Here is a 23642-nt window from a genome sequence, read left to right as displayed (position 1 = left end):
TGTTTTTTGGCGGGTTAATCTCTGCCTCCCTCCATCTTTCTCTCCAACACAGGATTTGGATTGATTTTGTTTTATTCCAGTCCAGTCCGCCCTCTTCTCTTCTCTTCATGCTCGCCTGCTCCCTCTGCTCTCAGTCTCGCCGTGACCTTTTTAAACATGAGGCACAGAGGCACATTCAGGTCAAGACAATAACTGCCACCATTTGTATTACATAAATGTGTGTTTTGGGTTTTTTTTTTTTTTTTTTTTTTGGTCACACATTGTCAACTAATATAGCGATGATAAATAAAGGAAAAAGTTGTCTGAAGCACAGAAATTTCTCATGTGCAGCAACATAAGAGGAGCTGTCTCTCTCTCTCAGTGTTATATCAGAATAAAAGGGGAAAAAATGCGCCAAAAAGAACTTGCAAATTCCCACATTTCTGAAATCATCACAATATAACTGTGTGAGCAAAGGGCTCTGGAGGAAATGACATCTAAACCTGCAAAACAAGATAAAAACAAAAACAAAAGAGCCCAGGCTGCAGGTGATAGCAACATTAGCATGACAACACTAGCATCTAGCATCAACACTAGCAACACTAGCGCTCATCCATCTCCACCCTTGACTCTGAACTGATGCAACAGACTGTAGCTTATCAAGGGTAACTTCTTAGGAGTCTAATACGAACTTGGTCAGTGAACGCCTCGCGTCTTTGGAAGCTAACGGTGCAGAGCTAGCTGCTAGCTAGCGAGGCCAAAGCCGACTGTTGTCTTCTCTATTCTACGACCCAAGAAGAAACTCAACCTATACATCCTGACCTGGACCACACACATACATCACTGAAAAAATAATATAAGAGCTGAATAATGAAGAGATTTGTTATTTTTTACAGTTCATATTTACTGAAGAAAAATGATGACAATATGGTTTCTGTTGGGTCAGGCATGCTCCTCTATGTCCAGACAATGACTTTTAGGCCAGAGCATCTCTCTAGAACAACAATACTTCACAATACATTTTACCTTCATCAAAACCAATTACAACTCCTGCGATTTTGATATTGCACTTTATGATTTCAAAATAGTTTGATTAGTTAATCGGCCCAAACTTTTACAAAGTAGAACATTAATTCACGCATAAAGAGCAGATGTACACACCAGTCAACTGCCATCTAGTAACTAAATTGATCTCGTGAGGAGGAGACGTGTCAGAATCGGTCTGATGCAACTCAGGAAATGACCGTGACTAATCGAGACTGTACCACCCGATTGTTGTTAAACCCACTTCCTGGGGAAGGCCCAGCGAGTAAAAACCTCAACGCACAGATTAAAAAGCAACAGATGACAATTTAATATTATATTGAAGAAATATTGTAAAAAAAAAAAAAAAAAAGAAACCGGGATGGACTGAGAGACTTTTATTTTGAAAAATACAGCAGCTTGTCAGCCTCTAATGTTAAATGTGCAAAGACGCCAGTGAAGACTTTTGACCTCTGTGCAGGGAAGCATGCTGTCGGCTGGCACACACACACACACACGTCTATTTGCAATGCTATGATCTCTCATGAATGCATGTGCGTTTGCATTAATGAATTAACATATCAGTCTGCCAGCTCATAGAGTGTGTGTGTGTGTGTGGGTGCACATGAGTGTTAAGGGAAAAAAGGGTGTGTAGATGCATGTGTCAGTCTGAGTGTGTGGGATAAACAGTCATAGAAAGAGAGTGGGTGACTGTACAATGGCATAAGTAGGTTATAGGTAGCACGCAACATAATTGTTGTGTGTGTGTGTGTCTGTGTGTGTGTGTGTGTGTGCCCCACATGGACTGTATGTACTATATGCACCACTGAGCGCGCAGTATGTGGTTTTTTCCCGTACAGCTATATGTGTGTTTTCCTGCGCTGTGTGACTCATCTTTAATCTGAAGGCAGAGCAGAAGTGATTCCTCCATCACAGCAAAAAAAAGAAAGAAAGAAAGAAATATATATATGCATGTGTGTGTCCAAGTGTGTGTATGTATATGTGTGGACCTATTGCTCATCACAGTGCTCATCAGGACTGAATCCTGGCATGGCTCTTTGCTGTGTGCTTTAGCCCACTGCAGGGGAGCTATTTGAGTGTGTGACTGCACGGAGGTGGGTGGGCACTTCATTTCTTTTTCTTTTTTTTTTCTGATGTTATTACACTGAGCTATCTGGGGTGCGTATCGGTACGTGGGCGGCCGCTGCCTCGTTTTGGAAGGCATGAGAGTTGAACTGTGCAGCAGCATGTGAGTGAGTTCTGATGTTTGTCATGAACCAAATCTCTGGAGAAACTCAAAAAAAACTGAGGAATATGAAGAAGGAGGAAGAGAGGAAAAGGAGGAGAGAGAAGAAGTAAACAACAACAGTGACCAAAACAATTTTGGACAGGCCAGTGGTTCAACATTTCTGCGCTTAACGCGACGTGACAGAGAAGAAACAGCGAGAAGAGAGGGAGAGAGAGAGTGGGAGAAAAACAGAGAGCATTGGGGAAAGAAAGCAAAAGCTCGAACAACAGGAATTGGAGGAGATGAAGTGAAAGAGAAAGAAAAAAAAGATGGAGGGATGGGGAGAAATGCAAAACAGGTCAAACAAGTGAGAGAAAGTGAAGATGGTGCAACAACACAACAACAGCTTCATGTTGGTGGAGAAGGAAAGAAAAAGAGCAAATCACTCATGTAGCTGAAGAAATGTATCAGTGTGTGTGTGTGTGTGTGTGTGTGAGTGTGAGTGTGTGTGTGTGTGTGTTTCCCCCCAGAGCGTGTTGCCATCTGCACAGCGACGTGTAGCTCTGCTCTACGTCTGGACGGGGAAATAAATAAATAAAGACAAGGCTGACCGATCACATCCAATCTCCTCTATGAACACAACCGCACAGTTAATACACTTATCAGTCTGTTACGCAACAGCTCTGAACAAACGGCCCTGCAGAAACACACACACACACACACACAGTGACAGAACTGATTTTTTTTGTTGTTTTGTTGTTTTTTTTCCTCAGTAACGGCGACAAACAGGCGCCCGTGGCCCTGAATCCAGTCTGTGAAAACGGGGCAGAGCTGTTTAAAACAGGACGACAGCGACCTTATGCTGCCGTCCAGAGGTGTCCAGCTGTTTGTGTCCGCGGAACATAAAAGGGCACGTCGCAATTTAAGCCTGCGACGGTTCAGACTTTTACCACTGGACCGCAAACCGACACTAAACTGTGTCTTTGTCCCCGGAAACAAACAGACAAAACAAAACAAAACAAAACAGCACCAGAGAGAGAGAGAGAGATAGAGGGAAACTGGAAATTGGAAAATCTGGAGGTTTATGTATATTATATATCAAGGAAAATAAAATAAACAAGATAAAGAAAGTGAAAGAGAGCATGTTGAGTCACGGTGTTGTGCGTTGGAAAGGAAAGGAAAGTCAGGGAAAAAACACCTGAAACCACAAGCTCAATGATCAATACTTGAAAACCCATGAGCCCTTTCCAGGACAGTCAGGGACTTTCAGAGGACGGAAACTATCATCAAAAATATTCACATTAATCACATCATAATGTGTAGAAGAACATTTGAAGCTCTGACCCGTCCTTAAATAATGAATAACAAAAAAACCCTGGAGATCTTTGGGCCTGTTCAACCTCTTGTTCTTCTTCTTGTGAACAACATCGCAGCAGCAGACAAACACAACTGTCACAGAGAACTTAAATAAAGTGAAACGTTGCCTTGAAGCTCATGGATGGATTAGAACAACTATGTTCCCCTGGCTGACATTTGTAAACTATCGTTATCAGCAGTAGTTTTGGCTCCGGTAGCGGTCGACAGCTGCGCTCCCTCCTCCGTCAGGCTACTTCATCTTATTGCACCAAAGCTCAAACTGAACGTCATGGTAACTGGCCATTGTGTGTCTGAGATAATATAGGCCTATTTATTTAAACAGGTCTCAACATAAACTGGAAACATACGAACGTAATCGCAGAATCCGAGCGTTTCTTGGCTCCCTGTGTCGTTCTGGTCTTTTCTACCGGACGCAGCGCGGGACAAAAGAGGTGATTGTGATTTTCTCCTGCTCAGAGTCTGGAGCACTGACTCATAATGTGTTGTTTTGTTTTTTTTTCCATTGGGCCAATCGAGAGCCAGTTCCAGCTCAGCGTTTGCCTTTTTCTGCTCATCGATTCCTTCATCGATGACGTTGGAGGTGGACAGCTTCAACAACAACAAAGGAGTCGAGGATGTGGAAGTGATGGTGGCGACTGCGGACAGTTAGAAGGGTGTCGACGCTTTTCCATACAGAAAATCCACAGGAAACGATTAAGAAATGAATCAAAGCGGAATCGATAACGACACTGCTATCAATAAAATCTTATCAATTTCCATCCTTAATCGGCCAATTACTTGGAAATGGCATTTTCCCAGCTGCAACCTCTCTTTATTACAGATATAAACCCCATTAGACATGAACAACAAGTTGTTTCCTGTCTCTTTGCTGCTGTTACATGTTTTATTGTGGTTAAATATATAATAATAATAATAATAATAATATCTGCAAATTTCACAAATCAATTCACACAAAAAGTGACTAATAGTGAGTCATCCTGCTTGACCTTTTATGACTCGTCCATCCGTCCCTCAACAGGATGAAGGACACGGATCAACTACTGGGCTTAAAATTAGCTGCATTTGCATTGATATTTGCATTGTAGTAGATTTGCCTTCACACAGAGCAGGAAACAGTTGAGACGCGTCATAGCAGCAGGTGAATCTGCTCCCTCCTCAGACGGCCATTACGGCTCCTGGAGGGGGTGGGGAGGGAGCTGGTGCAGAAACAACGGCAGCAGAGGAGGTGAAACTTCACCCAGATGGCAGATCCATCACATCGGCTGTGACGGAGGAGGATGAGGAGGAGGAGGAGGAAGAGGAGTAACAAGACAAAAGAGCTTGGATGCAGCCAGAAGAAAAACAGAGGGGAGGAAAGAAAAAGAAAAGAAAGTGGAGGTGTGGAGGGAGAGGGGAGAGGGAGGCATGTGGCAGAGCTAATTCCTCCATCAGCTCACGTCTCTCCTCATATCTCCTCCTCCTCCTCCTCCTGCCCCAGCTGCTCCCTTTCTCTCGCACCAGCTCTCCCCGACTTTGATGTAGTCCTTTTCTGATAAAGCCTCCCTCCCTCCCTCCCATCACCCCTCCTTCCCCTCCTCCCCCTGTTCATGTCAACTTCATCCACTCGAGCCAATTTTCTACCTTCCATAAACTAATCCCCCTTTTTTTCCACCCTCCCTCCCTCTCCCTCCTTGACTTCTCACCACAGGCCGTCCTCTCTCCTCCACCTCTCCTCCTCCTCCTCCTCTTCACACCTCTCCTGTCGGCCTTGTTTCTCCGTTGGTGCGTGATAGACACAGGTTTTCTCTGCCATTCACACCGAGTGGACTCATCGTCGTTCAATACAACACTGACTTTTATCACCTGAACATGCTCACAGGCTCTGACGTGGTTTTTTTAGCTCGATATCTGCAGCAAAGACCAGCAGTAAATGTTCTATCTATCTATCTATCTATCTATCTATCTATCTATCTATCTATCTATCTATCTATCTATCTATCTATCTATCTATCTATCTATCTATCTAACCAGTGCAATATCCAAATCACAGGGCTTACAATGACCACAAATGAAGTATCGTGGTGCTACTGACGCTGCCATAAAAGGAATTTAGGGTTCTTTTCATGCAGAACTCAACAAAAAATGCATCATCGATCGTTAGAAATCAAGGAGAAATCCTCACAACTGCAACATCTGCCAAAATAACACGTCTCCAATATGTTTTTGTGGATATCCTTCAGCCTTTGTTACCAAGCTTCTCCTTTTTAAAACATCTTCATGAACCGTATCTGTGTCGGTTTCTTTCTGCTGCATGTTGTTGAACCTGATGATTAGATTAAAGATCATTAACGTGTTGATCCTGCATCGATTTTGCGTTAAAGCGTGGAGCTCGATACATCACGAGCAACGAGCTCCATCGACCGACAGGAAATTAATCGGCTGCTATTTTGATGATCGATTCACCGTTTTGAGTCATTTTACCAATTTCGCTCCTCAAACACACTATGAACTCTGATCCAGTCACTATGATCCGACAGCTTAAAAAACTGAATATCGACTATGATGATGGTGCAGTTGCTCATTAGCTGCAGCTGCATATAACCCCATTGATCATACAGTAACTTCCTTTTACAGTGACCTTGTCTTGTCTGTCTGTCAGGGCCGGGGGAATCAGACATGTCAGTTATGCAAAGTCCCAAAGCTTCTAATTGGCTCTGTAAAAAAACAACAACAACAGACATTTACAAAAGCAACACTGGACCACTGACACAAAACTAAAAAGACGAGGGCGGCGGTCCGGAGGTCTGGAACCAGGCCACCTTCATCCTTCATCCTTCACCCTTCACTTCATCGTTTCTTCCTCCTTGGCGCCGCAAGACGCCTCATCATCACTCCCTCCTCTCCCTCTCTGCTCTTCCTTTATCTTCACTGTGCCTGCTAAGATGAACAGTCACCCTGCTGACATGAGCCGACACTGAGCCTGGAGCGCGCACACACACACACAGACACACACACACGCACACAGACACACACACAGAGAAACACATGCACACGTAGCCACAGTAGAGTGTTATTTGATGTAAGCCGCTAGGTGAGGCAAGACTATTTGCACTCTGGAGCATTCAGTGGTATTACAAAGCAAACACACACACACACAAACATGCACGCACACACACACACACACACACACATTGAAACACACTCCTACAAGCACCGTCTAAGTGCAAGGTCAGCCGGGACACTGATTCGAGAGCTGCCAAACATAATGAAAATGACACAGCTAGAGAGGCTGCATTCACTGGCGCCAACAAACAACAGCGCGCGCGCACACACACTTTATTCGACAACACACGCACTCAGCCACCATCCGACGTGATGCGCGCGCGAGGCGAGCGAGGGGCCGCGTTTAAGTGCAGCGAAGAATGCGGTGAAGATGACACTTAAAAGCCACAACAAGGCAGCGAGCGCGAGCAGCGTTTATACTGGAGGTGAGCGGTGAAAATCACACCATGATGAGAGAGAGACACAACAATACACACCGTGACACACACACTCTGGCACTCGCATACACATACGCACATACGCACAGAGTCGATGCTGCCAAAGTGTGAATGTGCAGCGTCACAGGATGACAGCAGCAGCAGCAGCGCGTGGTGGTGGAGGAGCATCAGGAGGTTTCTGAGCGGAGGCCGTGATGATAAAGGTTCAAGTGTCGTCACGAGAAAAGAAAAGAAAAGAAAAGAAGAAGAAAAAAAAAAGAAAAAAAGCACAAGCTCCCGATGATGTTGAAAGACAATTTCAAGGTGAGGCGAGGAAAAAAACAAGGCTGATTGGAGAGCAGCGAGAGGCTGATGAAAACGGCTCTCAGCTCTCACAATCATCGTCATCATCATCAACATCATCAGCTGGAGGAGCTTTTGGTTGTGTCAAATATAAAAGACAGGAAATGAAGAAGTGAGTGTTTTTCCCTTTTCTTTTCTTTTCTTTTTGTCACCCACTTTGCCCTGGTAGCCTACAGTACCTACCTCTGCTGCTACAAACCCTCAGGAAATGTTAACACACAACAAGAAAAGGGGAAGTTTTGTGTTGTGGTGCAAACACACAACTGTCAGAAGCCTGTTTCTGACAATAAAAAGGGACATTTTGTGTTGACAAAACTTAAAAACTGTGTCCCAAACTCAGGGGACACACACACACATAGATCCACAAAAGGTGTGGCACTTTGTTGTTGTCATTTACAGCAAAGGCCGAAAAAAGTGTTTTCACGAAAAAACCTCTTAGTTTCAAGACGATAGCTGACACATTTGTTGCTGAACTGAGCTGAAACACAACACATTTTAGATGCACAATGCATTCTGGGAACAGTTGACCCACCAACAAGGACACACATGATGTAATACAAAGAAAATTTGACCAATAGATGCAAAACTGGGGTTCTAGTGTTAAAAAAAACATGAAGTGAAACATCTTCTACCTGTATCTACTGCAGAGACATTTGACCCAGGCCTGATGTTAGAGGATATAAAGCTGGAAACACACAGAGTAATGTGAACCGACAAGGACGCACAAACACACACACAAACACACACTAGATCACCACACACCTGTTGACTGTAGTTTTGATTTCACAGTGGTGTTTCCTCAGCAGCAACGTCTTGTAAGAGACGTTATAAAGTCATGTTGTGTTTTTCATTTGGCTCATTAGCTCCATGTTTGTGCGCCTGTAAATTTTAAAGTACCAATAACCGATTCGGTCATGCTCCTCTCTCCGCTCGCTTTCATTGGTTATTGCAGCCACATCTGGGATCGTAAATATCATTGATCGGCGATCACGGAGGCTCCCGATCCAATAACCATATTGACACAAGACAAACTTTGAGGATTATTTGGACAGATAACTTTGTTTGCAACAAAGTCTCAAATCTGGCCACGCCCCTTTTGCAGTTTTTTTTTTGGGGGGGGGGGGGGTAAGACCTAAAACTGTGTGGTGTAGATTCAGAACCGGCCTGAGCTGGTTTCCGAGTGGAGAACAGGCTGGAGTTGACCTTCTGAGGACCAGCTGCTTGTCCTCACTGTGTGAACTCATTTCAGTCCACACACACCAAGCAGGGGGACTACACACACACACACACACACTCATGCGAGCACATATGCAGGCGGAGGTGTCCTGGGTGTTAAAAAAAAAGAAGAGACGGAGAGACCTCTTGCTCTTTCGCTCCCCTTTCTCCCCCCTGCCAGCTCACCTTCATGTTTCTCTCGGTCTTTTGCATTCATTCACTCCCAACCTCTCTCTCTCTCTCTCTCTCTCTCTCTCTCTCTTCTTCTCTCTCTCCATCTCTTTCTGTCTTGCTCTACTTCCCACAGCCACAGGCAAGGACACAAAGAGGCTGCTGCTTCCTAAGGAGGACAGAACCAACCACCACACACACACACACACACACACTCATATACAGTAGCACACTCAAATCTGTCTATCTACCGCATATGTTCACAAACCAAAAAGCAAAACGTGTGACAAATGGAGGTTATGATATGTTGTAACGTTTGAGGACTGCAGGAAAAGACAAAACCCACCAAAAAAAAAACAAGAATACAAGTTGTTGTTGTTGTTGCTGGCAGGTTTATGCTGGTTTGCTGTGTGTGTGTGTGTGTTAACCAGAGCAGCAGGCTGTGTGTGGTCGGGGTTGAGACACTGAACATGTGACCTGCAGAATGAGTGAGTGTGTGTCAGATGAGATAAGCTTGTGCTTGTGTTGACAGAAAGTGGAAAAAGTCTCTTATGTATGTGTGTGTGTGTGAATCTAGGCTTCCTTCACTGTGTGTGACAATAAAACACACACACAATACGACTGACCCCTCGTTAAAGCGATTACAGATTAATGAGCAGAGCAGCCGCTTGATCCAGTTTAGCTCGAGATGGGGAGACGATGCCATCGCAGCTCGCTGTCCGTCCACCAACGCCACCGACGCCACCGCCCCGGCCGTGCCCAACCGCACAATCGCCCCGATTGGTTACCGCCGGGGAACCGAAAACCTCCACATCACATTAGCTTCCTGGTTACGAGCCAATGGGAGCCCGGTTCCAGCCGTCATAATGAGCTGAGCTGAGAGTTATGGGAGCGACAGAGCCACAGAGAGGAGTCGGGGTATGTTTGTTTTCCTCTCCTGCGTCTCTTTACACAGCAGCGACTCCACGTCTGAGCTCGTTAAACCTCAACTCATTAAAGTCTCAATCTATTATACAAATCCGTGTCTTTTCTTTTGGAATAAAAAAAGACTGATACTTTAATTTATTTATTCGCCTCGAATATGAAGCGACAGAGGCAGGAGACGAGTCTGAGCAGGGACGAGCTCGTCTCTGTCCAAAGGTAACAAAATCCAACAAATACGAACAAACAAGGAGGTCGTATTGATCTTCTGACCCAAAAATAGTGAACGATCCTTTTAGCTGTGGACTCACTGTCTGTCTGTCGTTGGTTTCTGCTTTCCTTTGTCATTTTTCACTTGTTACAAGAGGTTTAGACTGTAAATTATAATGATGTTTAACTTTTCTGTTTAGTAATTGTATTTTCATTTGCCAAACTGTTATTTGTTTGACTGTTCAATTTATACATTTCCTGAATAACTTTGATTTTTCGTATGTATGTCACAAAGAAAAATCTGATGTAAACCAAAATATATGTGTACATATGAACGCCAATAAATACTTGCAAATTAATTGTATTTTCATACTTTATGGATGATACATAACACATAACTAGAAGTGTCAATGAAGGAATGATGCTATAAATGATGATTTAAGCTGAAATAAAGCTTAACTGTGTAAATGTTACCCACAAAAAGGTATATAAAAGTACCAAATGTGCCCATACTCAAACATATATGAGTATGAGTATAGTTTTGTTATATGTAAACAACAAGAACAGCAAAAAGAAGAAGAACAACAACATGCAACACGCCCAAACAGTCAGATAAAGTTCATATTACAACATTTCTGAAACTGAAACAAGTCAATAAATTTCCATCCACTAATCCTTAAACACAGGTACCATGGTCAAGGTCAATCTGTGTTAAGTGCATTACAAGCTTGTTGTTATCAGTGTGTAACCTGAGCCGAGGAGGATTACAGTCACAGTCGCGTGCTCGCTTAGGTCGCATGGACATGTGGACGTCCAGTCGCAGCACAGCAGCACTAATGTGACACTGTTGACCTCCTGTCTTCAAAACAAGTTGCAACTGTGTGTGTGTGTGTGTATGTGTTTGTGCATGCGCTGAACTGCACACACACACACACTTAAACAGTGTGATGAGAATAGAAACTTCACACACAATATAAACAAAGTGAGGTGTCAGTTGTGTGAAAAGTCAAATCCTGACCACTGTTTTCATTTTTGCATCTGACGCAACAGATCGTGTTTCAACAGGCTGGAAATGGGATTAAAGCAGAAAACGCAGTGTGTGTGTGTACGTGTGTGTGTGTGTGTGTGTGTGTGTGTGTGTGTGTGTGTGTGTGTGTGTGTGTGTGTGTGTGTTTGTGTTTCCCACACAGCAGCAGCATGTCTGTTTATGTAACTGGATGCTGCCGCCGCATCCTTGTTTATAACACGTTAGATGAACGAGAAACATATGTCAGTGACACTGTCCGTGAATAGGTGTCACTACACCTTTAGAAATGGAGATCTGTGTGTGTCTGTGTGTGCGCAGTAGCTGCCAGATGGGCGTCTATGACTCCACAGCAGGGGGATGTCTCCTCTGCCAGGAGACACGAGCAGTGCAGCTCTAAAAAAAACAACAACATGCAAATATCACAATAGTGCGACAAAAGGCTCGACTGACCACAGCTCCCCTCTCGCTTCCAAAATCCACAAGATTTACATTTGGAAAAAAAAGTAGTGAATGTATAATATCACTCATCACAAGAAAACACTCCTGATGACTCATGTGACGTTTGCTGCTGCCGCTGCTGCTACACAAGAATCAAATGCTGAGTAAAAAAAAAAAAAAAAAGCATTCTGACGTTTTTAACAGCGAAATTGTCTGTGAAGCTGCCGATTCATTGAGCGTCATGATAAAGAGCCGAAAAAAACACAACCAGAGGAACTCATTCAGAGTCAAAGCGTGTACGAGCTGCTCAAATGTTAAATCTAAAATCAATGGAAGTAATTCATGCTTCAAGGAAATCAGCTCTACCTGCAGCACTTGTATTAACATGTTTAATATCTTCTAATTGTCTTTTTCCTAAAAATCAAATGTTGATAAAAGAGGATGCCATCGTACCATCAGGGTCGTCCTCCAATGTAGATGCTGGATCAGCAGCAGCCAAAGGAACCGGTTTGATACCAAACTGGTTACAAGGAAAATATCAATTTTAAATCATCAAGTACATGAAGGAGCATTTATGCCACTATTGGGCGTCCCAGCTCTGACATAAGTGTAACTGTGAGTGTGTTATGAGCTGGGTGAGAGGTCTCACTGCAGGTTGTGTTACATCCTGCCAGTCGTCAAGCTTCGAGCTATTTCAGCTGCAATATTAACACGGAGAAAAAACATATTACAAGTCTTTAGAAAAGCCACTGGAGATCATTAAAGTCAATGATGAGCATGTATGTCATCATCTCTCATCTCCTGGGGGGGGAGGGGGCGTTTAAGGTTGGGAGGTTATACTGTTAGAAATTGGAAATTATCATGGAAATGCAGGGAGAGGAGGAAGAGGAGGAGGAGGTTTACACTCTGCACTCTCTCTCTCTTCATCTCCAAAAGGCGAAGCTGAGCCGCGAAGGAAACTTCAGACCTCTCGGCCGCTCAGCTGTGCGGAAGAATGAGCAAGCGCCAGGGCAAGTGGCGAAGCCAAAGCATCTTAATGAACACTAACCCTGTGTGTGTGTGTGTGTGGTTGTGTGTGTGTGTACGCAATAGCCCGTTGGTGCCCCCACCACCACCACCATCATCCTCATTTCTTTCCATTATTGTGTGTTCAGCAGTCGGGGTTTAGGGCGCAGGGGGGGATAATGTAACGCTGACACTTGAGGAACAGCGAGTGTCGTCCCTCTATTGTGTTGCAGGGGCAATTATTGCAAACGGGTCTAACAAATGCACAATGTATAATTCAGAACATCCTGCATTTCTGCACCGCGCGCCTTCATGCCAACAGTATTCGTTACCAGCCCAGTAGATAAGCATCTATTTTTAATGCAATGACCCTGCTGTTTTCACTTATTTATGTGTTTATTGCAGCTCTAAATGTTAAAGCTTTTAGCTGATGCTCTTCTGAGGAGCAGAGCTGGTCTAAAAAAAAGTGTGGATTACAAACATTTTAGGTATCTAAAGGTGAAGAGACAAGTATGACTATCTTGTATTGTAGGTCACAGTTTTTTTTTTTTTGGCTCATGAAGATTTTAAAAACAAGGCGAACACAACTGGTTAAATTCTCCGGAGAGCGTGGTGAACCATGCAATCATAAAAAAAGAGGGAAGCTTCAGAGTTGTTTCTGTGGCTAATAACAGGTTTTTCCACAAGTGCTATAATCACACCAAATTCAGAAACATAAATGTTCTTGCGAGGCCTTGAGATCATCATCATTATCACACCCACCTGAACGGAGACTGTGCTTAGAGATAAAGAAATCTGAACTCTGAGAGGAACAGTTCACAACATGGAAAAAAAACACAGGGTGATTAGCTTAGCTCAACTTAGCTTAGCTTAGTTTAGCTTTTAAAAATGTCCATCACAAACACCTGTGAGGCTCAATAATTAACAGCGTGTGCACTGTGTTTACTTAACGTGCTCCACACAAGCTGAAAAGTAAATATGACAGTTTGTGCAGAGAGCCAGGTTAGCTTGTTGCCCCCAGCGTTTAGTTGTTGTTGGTGCTAAGCTAAAATAAGCTAACGGCCTTCTGGCTCCGTTAGCTGCAATGGTGTCAACTTTCTCATCTCACTTTCTGCAACGAGCAAAGACGAGGACTTTCTCCCAAAATGTCAACTATACCTTAAAGTAGCCTAAACGTTAAAACACATGCTACTCTCCTATGTTGCTAAATACCTGAGGTACAGTATGAATATCCCAATTTAAGGGAAATAGGTCAGTTAGACCAGTAAAGAGGTGTTAAAGTTATCAATGTGAACAGTCACATAATAACAAAACAAAAGAGGAAGCGAGAAAAAACTATTTCTGCTTCATTAAAATGCATTTTTTCTTACATTTTTTGTCTTATTTTGACTTTCTGCTTGTAAAAAATATTGCAAAATTTCCCATCTCCAATTTATTCTAACACATCATGTTGCAATAATGGCTGTCAGTCTCCACCAGTGTTGGACATGTTAGTAATTAGTTATAGTTACTGGTTAGTTATAGCCTACTTTCCCCAAAAAGTAACTAAGTTAGTAACTGAACTACTACATTATACAAGTATCTAATTAACAGGAATACAATGGCGTTACAAAATGCTCAAATATGTCAAATTACTTGGACTCGCCCCCCTGACTCCCTAACCATAACCCTAACCTCCCGTTTATCAGAAACGGTAATGGCGTTCTAACGGGGGAAACAGTAACTTTTTTGATTACTTGCCATTATTCCCATCACTGGTCTCCACATTACATCACATTGCTCTTATACTTACTCTTGGCTGCTGCAGTGAAGCCACTATAGCATCTAAGGACCTGAGGCCTAGGACTTTCCCCCCTTTCCATGTTTTTCCATATTCTGTGTTATAAACTGTTTTCTTGTCTGTATACAACATCTATTGCACATCTATCTGCCCATCCTGGGTGAAGGATTCTTCCTCTGTTGCTCACCCTGAGGTTTCTCCTATTAAAAGGGTTTCTTGGGAGTTTTTCCTCAGTGGATGCGAGGGTCTAAGGGCAGAGGATGTTGTTATGATGCTATGTAAAGGCCCTTTGAGGCAAACTGTAAAAATGGGCTATACAAATAAAATTGCCTTGCCTTGCCTTGCCTTGCCTTGCCTCTCCTCTGCTCCGCGAGGACGGGCCCTCTTTAATTATGAACGTCGTCGAAGGATCTCTGCGACATGGGGCCCATTCCTGGAATACCTAGTTGCACAAGCCAGGAGAGGAGGAGGAGGAAGGAGGAGGAAGGAGGAGGGGGGGCCGAGCCGCCCTCCACTGAAACTCACGCCGGATGCTGGAATCCAAAAGATTCATGGTTGCAAAGTGCGAACACTGGCTGGCAGACGGCCGTCGGCGCTCGTTTCCACCAGGCGGTATTAACACTGAATACACCTGAGAGCCACTGATCTTTTATACACTACGGTGCGTAAATATGCATGAGGCGAAGGGTTGGAGGCCGGTGGAGGAGCAGCTACTGTACTCATCATCAGTGGGATTATTTGGCTGCAGAAAATGAGCGTTTCATGCCCCGTGGTGAGGGAGACAAACCGATGAACCATGCAGAGAGGAGGGAAGCAGCGGGGAGGGGGGTTGGATAGTGGCAAGCACCCGTTTGTGTTGTGTATGTGTGTGTCTGTGTGTGTGTGTGTGTGCTGATGACACTGCAGTAGCAAGAAGAAGAGACAAGACAAGAGCGGGAGAGGGATCACCTCTCTGCGCTGCACTGAAAAAGAGCTGGTCTGGAGCCAGTGGAATGATTTATTCCTCTCCGGTAAGAGAAGAGGAAAGAAGGTCACGAGGTTGCCGAAACACAGAGATGACCTCACGCTGCGTTGACGGGACGCGGTGGAAGGGGCCTTTCAAAATAAGACACGCCAAGATACGAGCCAGATTCGACTCTGCGTATGCAACAAAACAACAGATATCATCTTCTCTCCTGTTTGAACATTTCCTGTCCCTCCCCTTTGATAAAGAAAAACAAACAAAAAAACATAAACGCAAACAAGTGGATGCTTCATGTGCTCATCATCATCATCTTTCCACATCTCGACAACAAATCGAGGAACTGGAGCAAAGCGAAGTGAGTGCATGTTATGTTTATGCCTGGCAGGAGAGAGAGGAGAGACCAGAAAAAAAGAAAAAGAAAAACTCAACCCACAGCGCTGCATAAACAACATACCAAGTGGCATTGTGGGTAGACAGGAAGAGGTTAGAGCAACAACACCTCAGATGCAGAGGGTGAGGGAAGGAGGAGGAGGAGGAGGGGTGGAGTTCTCCGGCCTTGTTACAGTAACAGAGATTGAGCTGCGAGAAAAGAGACAACAAGAGGCCGAGGAGGCAGCAACATGAGCCCCAACACTTCCTCTGGATCTGTGAGAAATCCTGTTTAAATGTAGATAACAGAGCCGTCGCCCAGTCTCATCCTCTTGTTTCTCATCCTCCCTCTGTTTTTTTTTCTTCTTCTGCTTTCTGGCTCTGTTTAGTCTCTGTTGCTGCAACTGCAGTGAAATCGAAGATATTTGACGGACCGTGACGCCTGCAGAAAAAAACCACTGCCACCAAAAAAAAAATCACATTTTTGAAGCGCGATGCCAAGATGTAAGGAATCAGCTCAAACACAAAGACGCTTATAATTCATATCTTAAAGGAAACATCAGATATAAGGAGGAAGGGGAGGAGGAAGGGGGGTATATTCAAAATGTGGGCCAACAATGGGATGTTTTATTCACGCAAACTACTGTATAAAACCCCAAAAAACTGTATCAGTTATTTACAAGCACACACACTGCACACGTCGCCAAAATACTAAGAAGCAACAAAAACTACACCCTGGAGGCTTCCTCCTCTAACCCAGTAAAGCCCCGAAGCATTTCAGAAAGCTGCATTAAGACGTCGGCCTGTGAGCTTTGTGCGATGCTTTTTACCAGCGTGCTTTCCTCACCGCCGCCGCTAATTGCTTTCACCAACCTAAACATCTGGGCTCATGTCCAGAGGATGAGGCTCTGACCAAGACAATGAACAAAACTGCAGATACAGGTTCTGATTTAGGGAATAAATGCATATATGTGTTAAAAATGCATCAAAGATTGTCTATTTGTTGTAAAAAAAATCCATCATAAGCTCTTCAAACTGGATGTTGCAGCTTGTGAATCACATGAGTTGAGCTTGACTTGACCTTTGACCTTGAATCTAACCCATGACCGCAGATATTATGACGAGGTTATATATATACACACATGTGGGAGGACAGACACCCAGAGTCTGTTTATATATGAACATCACATCTAATCACAGGTGGAAAAAAGTGCATGGACGCCTTCGTGGAGCAGCTGTGGAGGCCTCCAGTCAAACAAAGAAGCTCCACATCAGTGTCTTTGTCTGGGGGGGAGGTGGAGGCGGTGGGGTGGGGGGGCTATACTGATGATAAGGTGTCTGTGTCTCTCTTTCTCCCACTGTGACCTTGCTGCACTGCCAACACTGAACATACACACCAACTTTGATTGCATCAGTGAGCGTGAAACCGTGATCACAAATGACTCACTCACTCCTGCCTCAGAGATCATCGTCACCCTCCTCCTCTTCTCCTTCTTATTCTTCTGACTCCGATTCCTCTACTACTAACCGATGTGTCACTGCACCTGACGTTGGAGCTGCATCATGCGTGGAGACTAAATCCTCTCCTGTTAGTTGCAGTGACAGTCTGCGACCAGCCGCCGCTTCATCTGTCTTTGTGTCTGCACTGATCAGGTGGGGAACAACTGAGGCTATCTGGCTGCTACTGTTGAAGAGGAGATTGGAGGGGTGGGGGGCTAATGAGGCTGCAGCTGCCCCCCCCCCTCCCCAACACAAACACTCCTATTAGCATTAAGAGATAACCAGGGGACATATGTCTGTCTGTGCTATCTATAACATTAAGGTTGTAGGGGCTGCAGCAGCTGGAAATGAACTGATGCTCAAACTGGGGTCCGGGGGCCTTAAACAGGGTGCAATCAGATTTATGAACAATAAAGATAATATAATAATTTATTTTTTTAATATGATTAATGTGTGGGTGTAAAATAATTCATCATAACATGAGAGGTGATATCTCTGTTTACCATTTTTGGCACCCATGGGTGTTAAGTCTAGGTGGAAACCCCCAGTGTAAACAAACAGGTTGGGTCATTTCCCATTCACAAGCAGCACCCACCTCCTTAAAATAAAAATAAAATAAAATATAGGCTATAGCTAATAAAAATACACGCGGGTTTCCCCCACCCACCCATCACCACCACTAGTGTCACATACCTCGGCACACAGCTGGGCGAGGAGCGGTCCACCTCCCAGGTAGCGTACAGGTTCATGTGGACCGGCGGCCGGTTGGAGGTGATGCTGACCGGCTTGGAGGGCTGCATGTGCGGCGAGGGGACGCCGCCGGTCCGCGGGAGTCCTCCTCCGCGCTCCGACATCCTGGAGGACCGGACAGGCGCGTTCACACGGAGCTAATGGGGAGGAGGAAGACCCGTAGTAGTAGCCTGGCTCCTCCGTGAGTGTGTGTGTGTGTGTGAGTGTGTGTTGTCCTTTTTTTTTTTTTTTTTTTGGTGCTATCGGTCCTCCTCTTCCACCACACCAACACACCACCACCTCCTCCTCCTGCTTCTCCTCCTTCTTCTCCTTCTCCTCCTTCCTTCAGCCTTGTTTTCCTTGCTGCAAATGCGTACAACGCTCCGGTGCAGGGCTCGTCGGCGGAAAGTTGCTAATCGCCGCCTGGGAGTGAAAACATTGCGGTCGTCCGGGCGGGGAGACGAGAGGAAGGGAGGGGGGGTCTGACTGACTGTAGCCGAAGACAGGCGGCGAATCCCGGGCGTGTGTGCCGCGCTCTCTCCCCCCTTTCTCTCTCTCTGTGTCTGTATCTCTCGGTAGCCTCAACTTGTTTCTCCAGCGGGGAGGAGGCTCAGTCGGTGCTGCTGCTCCCACCGGTGCTGCTGCTGCTGCTGCTTCTGCTTCGTGCCGTGTGTCGGTGCAGGAAGCGGAAATTTTTCTCTCTCTCTCTCCCTCTCTTGCTCTCGCCCTCTCTCGCAGAAGTCGCACAATGAGCAGAAATCAGCAGCAGTAGCAGCAGAGAGCTACGCCTCCTCGGTTAGAGGACGTAAAGTGACTCCTGAGCACGAGAGAGAGAGAGGAAGGGGGGGAGGAGGGAGGTGGCCAATGGTAAGCTGTAGGTATGTTACTGTAGTTTTTTAAATTTTATTATTATTTAGCAGTATATAAATTATTATAATATCCTGTAGTATGTGTGTATCTACTAACTGTATGGTTTATGTGTATGATACAATTTGTTTGTTTTTTATTTGCTACATTGAATGCGAAATCATTGAACTAAATGTTAGTTTTATATTATCTTATTTTTCTGATCTTATTGTTTGTTTTTACTAACCTATTACTTTACTTTTTATGCATTTATCCTACAACAACAGCAACAATGATAATGTCCTTTACTTTGACCAGAAGGTGGTTGCCATACGGTCTGTATTCAGGGCCGTTGCTAGGAATTCTGGGCCCCCTGACAAAATACTGAAGTGGGACCCCACCCCCTGACTTTTCATCGCCACTTTTTTTGATTGACTGTGTTTAAGAAGAATTTAGTTTAAAAAAAAATCAGTTTCCTGGGGGGTTTTGTGGGCTCTACTGGGCTGTGGGCCCCTTTCTCCCCTATGCAACGGCCCTGTCTGTATACAAGGGATATATTGACTATAATATAAAATATATTTCATAATATACCACAACTGCTCTTGTGTGTGACTTTTCTGTATTTTCTGTTATTACTGTAGGCTATCTGATGAAGTAAATAGTCATATAGAGTAGCTCTATATAAACCAGTAGACATGTGTTATTGTAATACATCAGATTATTGTCTTCTCATAATAAAAAGACACTACTGCTGCTGCAAAGGTGTGGCAGTCTGGCATCTTAACATAAAACTGGTTCTATCACTTTTAATTGATTTAATCTATTCAAACGGTTTACATTATATTGTGCATTATAGTAATCCAGCTAACAGTGGGTGGTTGGGACCAAGGCTACAGCTCATGTGTACAGGCCTGTACATTTGATATTTTATGATTATCACTATCATTAAACAAACAAATCAAACGGAGTATTAAGCGCGGCCATTTCCTCCTTATACTGTCAATGATTTAAACATGTAGATAAACTTTGGAGCAAATGTTTTACCCATCAGCCACCACTGTGTTCACACCTCCTGAATATAAAAGGCGGCGGCGGTGGCGGCGGCCGTGTGGTTTGTTGTTCTATTTTAGGTCCAGATATGACACAATGAGTGGAGTCTCAGGTGTTGCTGAAATGATTCCCATTAGTCACACACAGACACAGACACACACAGACACACACACGCCTTTTTTCAGCTGTCATGAGCAGGCAAATACACAAAGGTGCAAAACCGGTTACCTCAACTGTCATGTAATGCAACATAGAGGGGAAACCCGGCCTTCACTGCTCCAGGCCCACAAGGCGATTATTATGAGGTAAGAATACAAAAAATGTAGTAACGTAATTTTGTATTTTTCCACCTCAACTCATCTGACACAGTCCCCCCCCCCCCCCTCCTCTAAAACACTCTCTGCTGCAGGTCTATTGCGGCGTCAAGCAGGTGCATTGTTTACACCCTCAGGTGACAAAGACACAGGGCTGTGATTACAATCTGAATATGAATCAGAAGGCGACCTAATCAACCCCCCACCCCCACATACACACACACACACACACACACACACACAACCGACGTCAGTGCACGGCCGGCTGCCATCAGCTTGACATTTCTCTGTAGGGTGCAGATTATCACAGCTGCCATCGACGTTACGTGCTCCTGGATGTTTGTGTTCGTTTTTTTAAACATACTATGTGTGCGGCTCTGCTCTGACTTGGACGCGGATACGTTCACCACCGAGGAAACACAATGAAACACAACTGCAGCATTCCTGTTGAGATTTAGACAAAAGTCTCCCCCTGGGGATTATGTTATGCTGCCTTCAGGGGACGTTGGAAATACAACTATTGGAGTATGAATTGAAAAAACAAATTGACTGGAGGCTGCTGCTTGTGGAGGAGAATGTAAATAACCAGAGGTGATGATGCTGTAACAGAGCCAGTGTGTACAATGTGTTGTATACTTGTAGGCCTACATACTGTGTGTTTGTTTACCACGAAGCTGTCCATCACATGAGTTTATGGTGGTGCAAAAAAGAAAGGAAAAAGAAAAAAAGAGTCACAAAACAAGTTTAGAGTATGAAAGGCTGTAATCACAGTCACATTTCAAACTGGTTTGTATTCAGCACGCCACCAGTTTAATCACAGAGCAGCTCCACTCTGCGGCATTCGCTGTGTGTTAGTCAGGCCACGTGTTGCTGCACAGACAGAGACAGGACGCAGCTCGAATTAAAACGCCACCGTCTGTGTTTGTGTGGATAATCAGCTGAATGACTTAAACGCAGCGCAAAACCCTCTGCTCTTTTTAACACGCCTCACACACACACACACACACACTCACACTCTCTCTAACTCTCTCTCTTCTCGCTCCTGCCATTGATAAAGAGATTAGAATCAAGCAGATTAAAAACATGGTCACGGGATAATCCCGGGTTACTTTTTTACGCGGCGCCCCAAATCTGCCAGGTCATCAAGTGAAACTGGACGAGCTCCAAATCCAACGTCAGAGTCAATTAAGTTTATACCGTCCCTTATGCAACAAGGCCATGCTTCCCTCATGTAGCAATATAATGCATGCAGGGTACTGGTATATAAAATAGGACTTGAATCACACTGATGTGCAATTTCCCAGTAGCAAAATCCACAAATTTAAACTACTGATATAATATATCTATTGATTCTCAACCATGTGGGTCAATGGTGTCCTAATTAAAAATCACTCAGCTATCATGACAGTTTAGTTTAGTTTAACTTAGCATAGTTTAGTTTAACTTTATTGTCCACTGGAAATTTGTCTTTGGCTTCCCCACAGTAGGTACAGACAACCCATAGTGGACAAGAAATAACAACAAAACAAATAGCAGCAGCAATAGTTGAAAAACCTACTTAAAATCAGGTGCAGTCATTTGCATTGAGTGTTTGTGTAGTATACGAACATAATGAAACTCTTAGGTCATATTATAAATGGTCATACATTTACACACACATTATATAAGGTCATAAGCTTCTTGAAATGTATTTCTTTCATTTTATACCATTTTCTTTGTTGGGTATATGTGACTTTGCCGTGTCCCACACGCTGCTCTGCAATGCATTGAAAATCAATGTGAAATTGTTGAATTATGGGGCGTTTAGGAGTAAAAAAGTGTGGTGTTTGAGTGCAGGTGTATAGGACAACAGTGGACTGGGTGGTTTTGCTCTGTGGGGACCGTCTCTCCACAGTCTGTTGCCCATATTGAACCAATGAGGGGGCGAGGGGGGGGCTGCCTGCTGGCTAACAGATTTCAGGCTCATAGGTGACCACATGCTCACATGGCAAGAGATGATGTCATGTGGAGGGTGGTAATGGTGGTGGGGTGGGGGGGCAACTTAAAGTGGGAGTTATTAGTCCTAGTGAATAAAACCATAGTTGCAGTTGTGTTGTGTTTGTGACACAGTCGGGGCCTTTTGTTTGGCTGCAGCTTCCTGTGTGAGTGTGAGCATGTGTTGCACCAGTGACCGAGTCATTGTGAGGCTGCTGCAGCTATTTAGGTCACTGTGCTTCCTCGACGGTCAGGTGACTGTCACGTTGAACGGGCCTCGGCTGCCCCCAAGTGGCGGACACGTGAACTGCAGCTTGTTGCACACACACACACACACACGCACACAGACAAAAAAAAAAACACAATAGGGTTCATGTTTGTGAGAATTAATGAGTCATTACTTACTGAAAGTCTATGAGCCATTAACCCTCAAGTTACCCCACGTAGAGCTCCCCTTGTTCACGCTGTGATGACATCAGGGTTACCACAGCAACCGATCTGGTGACGACCACGGTCGGTTGATTGCTTGTGGGTCAAGTGTTTTTTTTTAATATCAGAAATATAGATAGATAGTTTCCTTATTATGATTATCAGTGCTTTTATTGATTTTTTGGGGGGCGTTTTATTTCAATTTATAACATTTAACATCAAATTTGACCTGATAACTACAAGGATGAAACTGAAATTGTGTCAAAACAGAAACCAGACTCAAGAATTAGGTATAACTACATGTAAATTAGGCTTATTAACCATAAAATTTCAAAATAAAGTGTAAAAATAGCCTAAAAAAAGGGTAGTGCAGTGATGATTCTATGTTTCATGATTCATAAACAGTCAGAGATTCAGCTAGTTTTGATCTGATTCAATCCAAATAAATCAAATATATCTCACTGATAAAAGCTACACTATCTCTGCAGGTGGCAACGTGCTGTGTTTGCAGCAGAGCTCTATATGAGCTGTATATCCGTTATCCATATGTGTACACAGTGGACAGAAGCGTGGCTGCTGCCCAGCGTTGCCCTTCTCTGTGTCACTCACCGGCAGCAGATTTATGGTGCGAGCTGACACAGCGGCCACTGGAGACTCAAAGTCCAAACTGTCCATTTATGGGTTTCAAATGGTTAATTATAGCCGCTCGGTGCATATTGTCAGAGGAATGTTTAACATGTTTAACACACGAGGCCGGTACAGTTACAGCTGTGTTAGTCCTGAACTGAACACACTGGATATTACTGAATAGTTACACACACAGCTGATTAATGAGATGTGCAACAGTTCAGTGTTTGGTGCAGTTCATTAATTCTGCTCATTATCACTTGATGGATAATGAGAGTGGATGCCATAAAGCTTGACTAGGAAAAAATGTATGATTTAGACCCCTTCTAAAATAAGAAAATACAATTTCAACTTTCTAACCAATATGCTTTTTAAAGGGATAGTTCACCCAAAATTCAAATTTCACTCATTATCTACTCACCCTCATGTCAACTAAGAGCTGTGAGAATTTTCAGAGTCCTCCGTTCCTTCTCTGAGTTACGGGGGGGGGTCTGCGCAGCAGTATTTGTCCATATAATGGTTGTGAATGGACACCACGTTTCTTCGTCCAAAAAGACACACCAAAAAACATCCAAATACCTCCATACTGTTCGTCTGTAATGTCCTTCTTGTATTGAAGCCCCGACATGAGAAATTGTTCCGAAA

At 44.1% G+C, this 23642-nt stretch overlaps 1 protein-coding gene across 1 annotated transcript in view; it reads right to left on the bottom strand.

Moving 5' to 3' along the window:
- The window catches only part of pacs1 (phosphofurin acidic cluster sorting protein 1), a 68365-nt gene extending 49900 nt beyond the window's left edge, over window positions 1-18465 (bottom strand). The window contains exon 1 of the mRNA XM_083992696.1: window positions 17722-18465. Coding sequence (XP_083848822.1) covers window positions 17722-17882 — 161 coding nt within the window. The 5' untranslated portion in view covers window positions 17883-18465. The remainder of the gene's footprint in view (window positions 1-17721) is intronic.
- Between the last annotated feature and the right edge of the window lie 5177 nt (window positions 18466-23642).

Source organism: Trachurus trachurus, assembly GCF_905171665.1.
Source record: "Trachurus trachurus genome assembly, chromosome: 18".
Classification (NCBI taxonomy): Eukaryota; Metazoa; Chordata; class Actinopteri; order Carangiformes; family Carangidae; genus Trachurus; species Trachurus trachurus.
The sequence above is the reverse complement of the archived record's forward strand: the minus strand, read 5'-3'. Positions and strand labels throughout refer to the sequence as shown.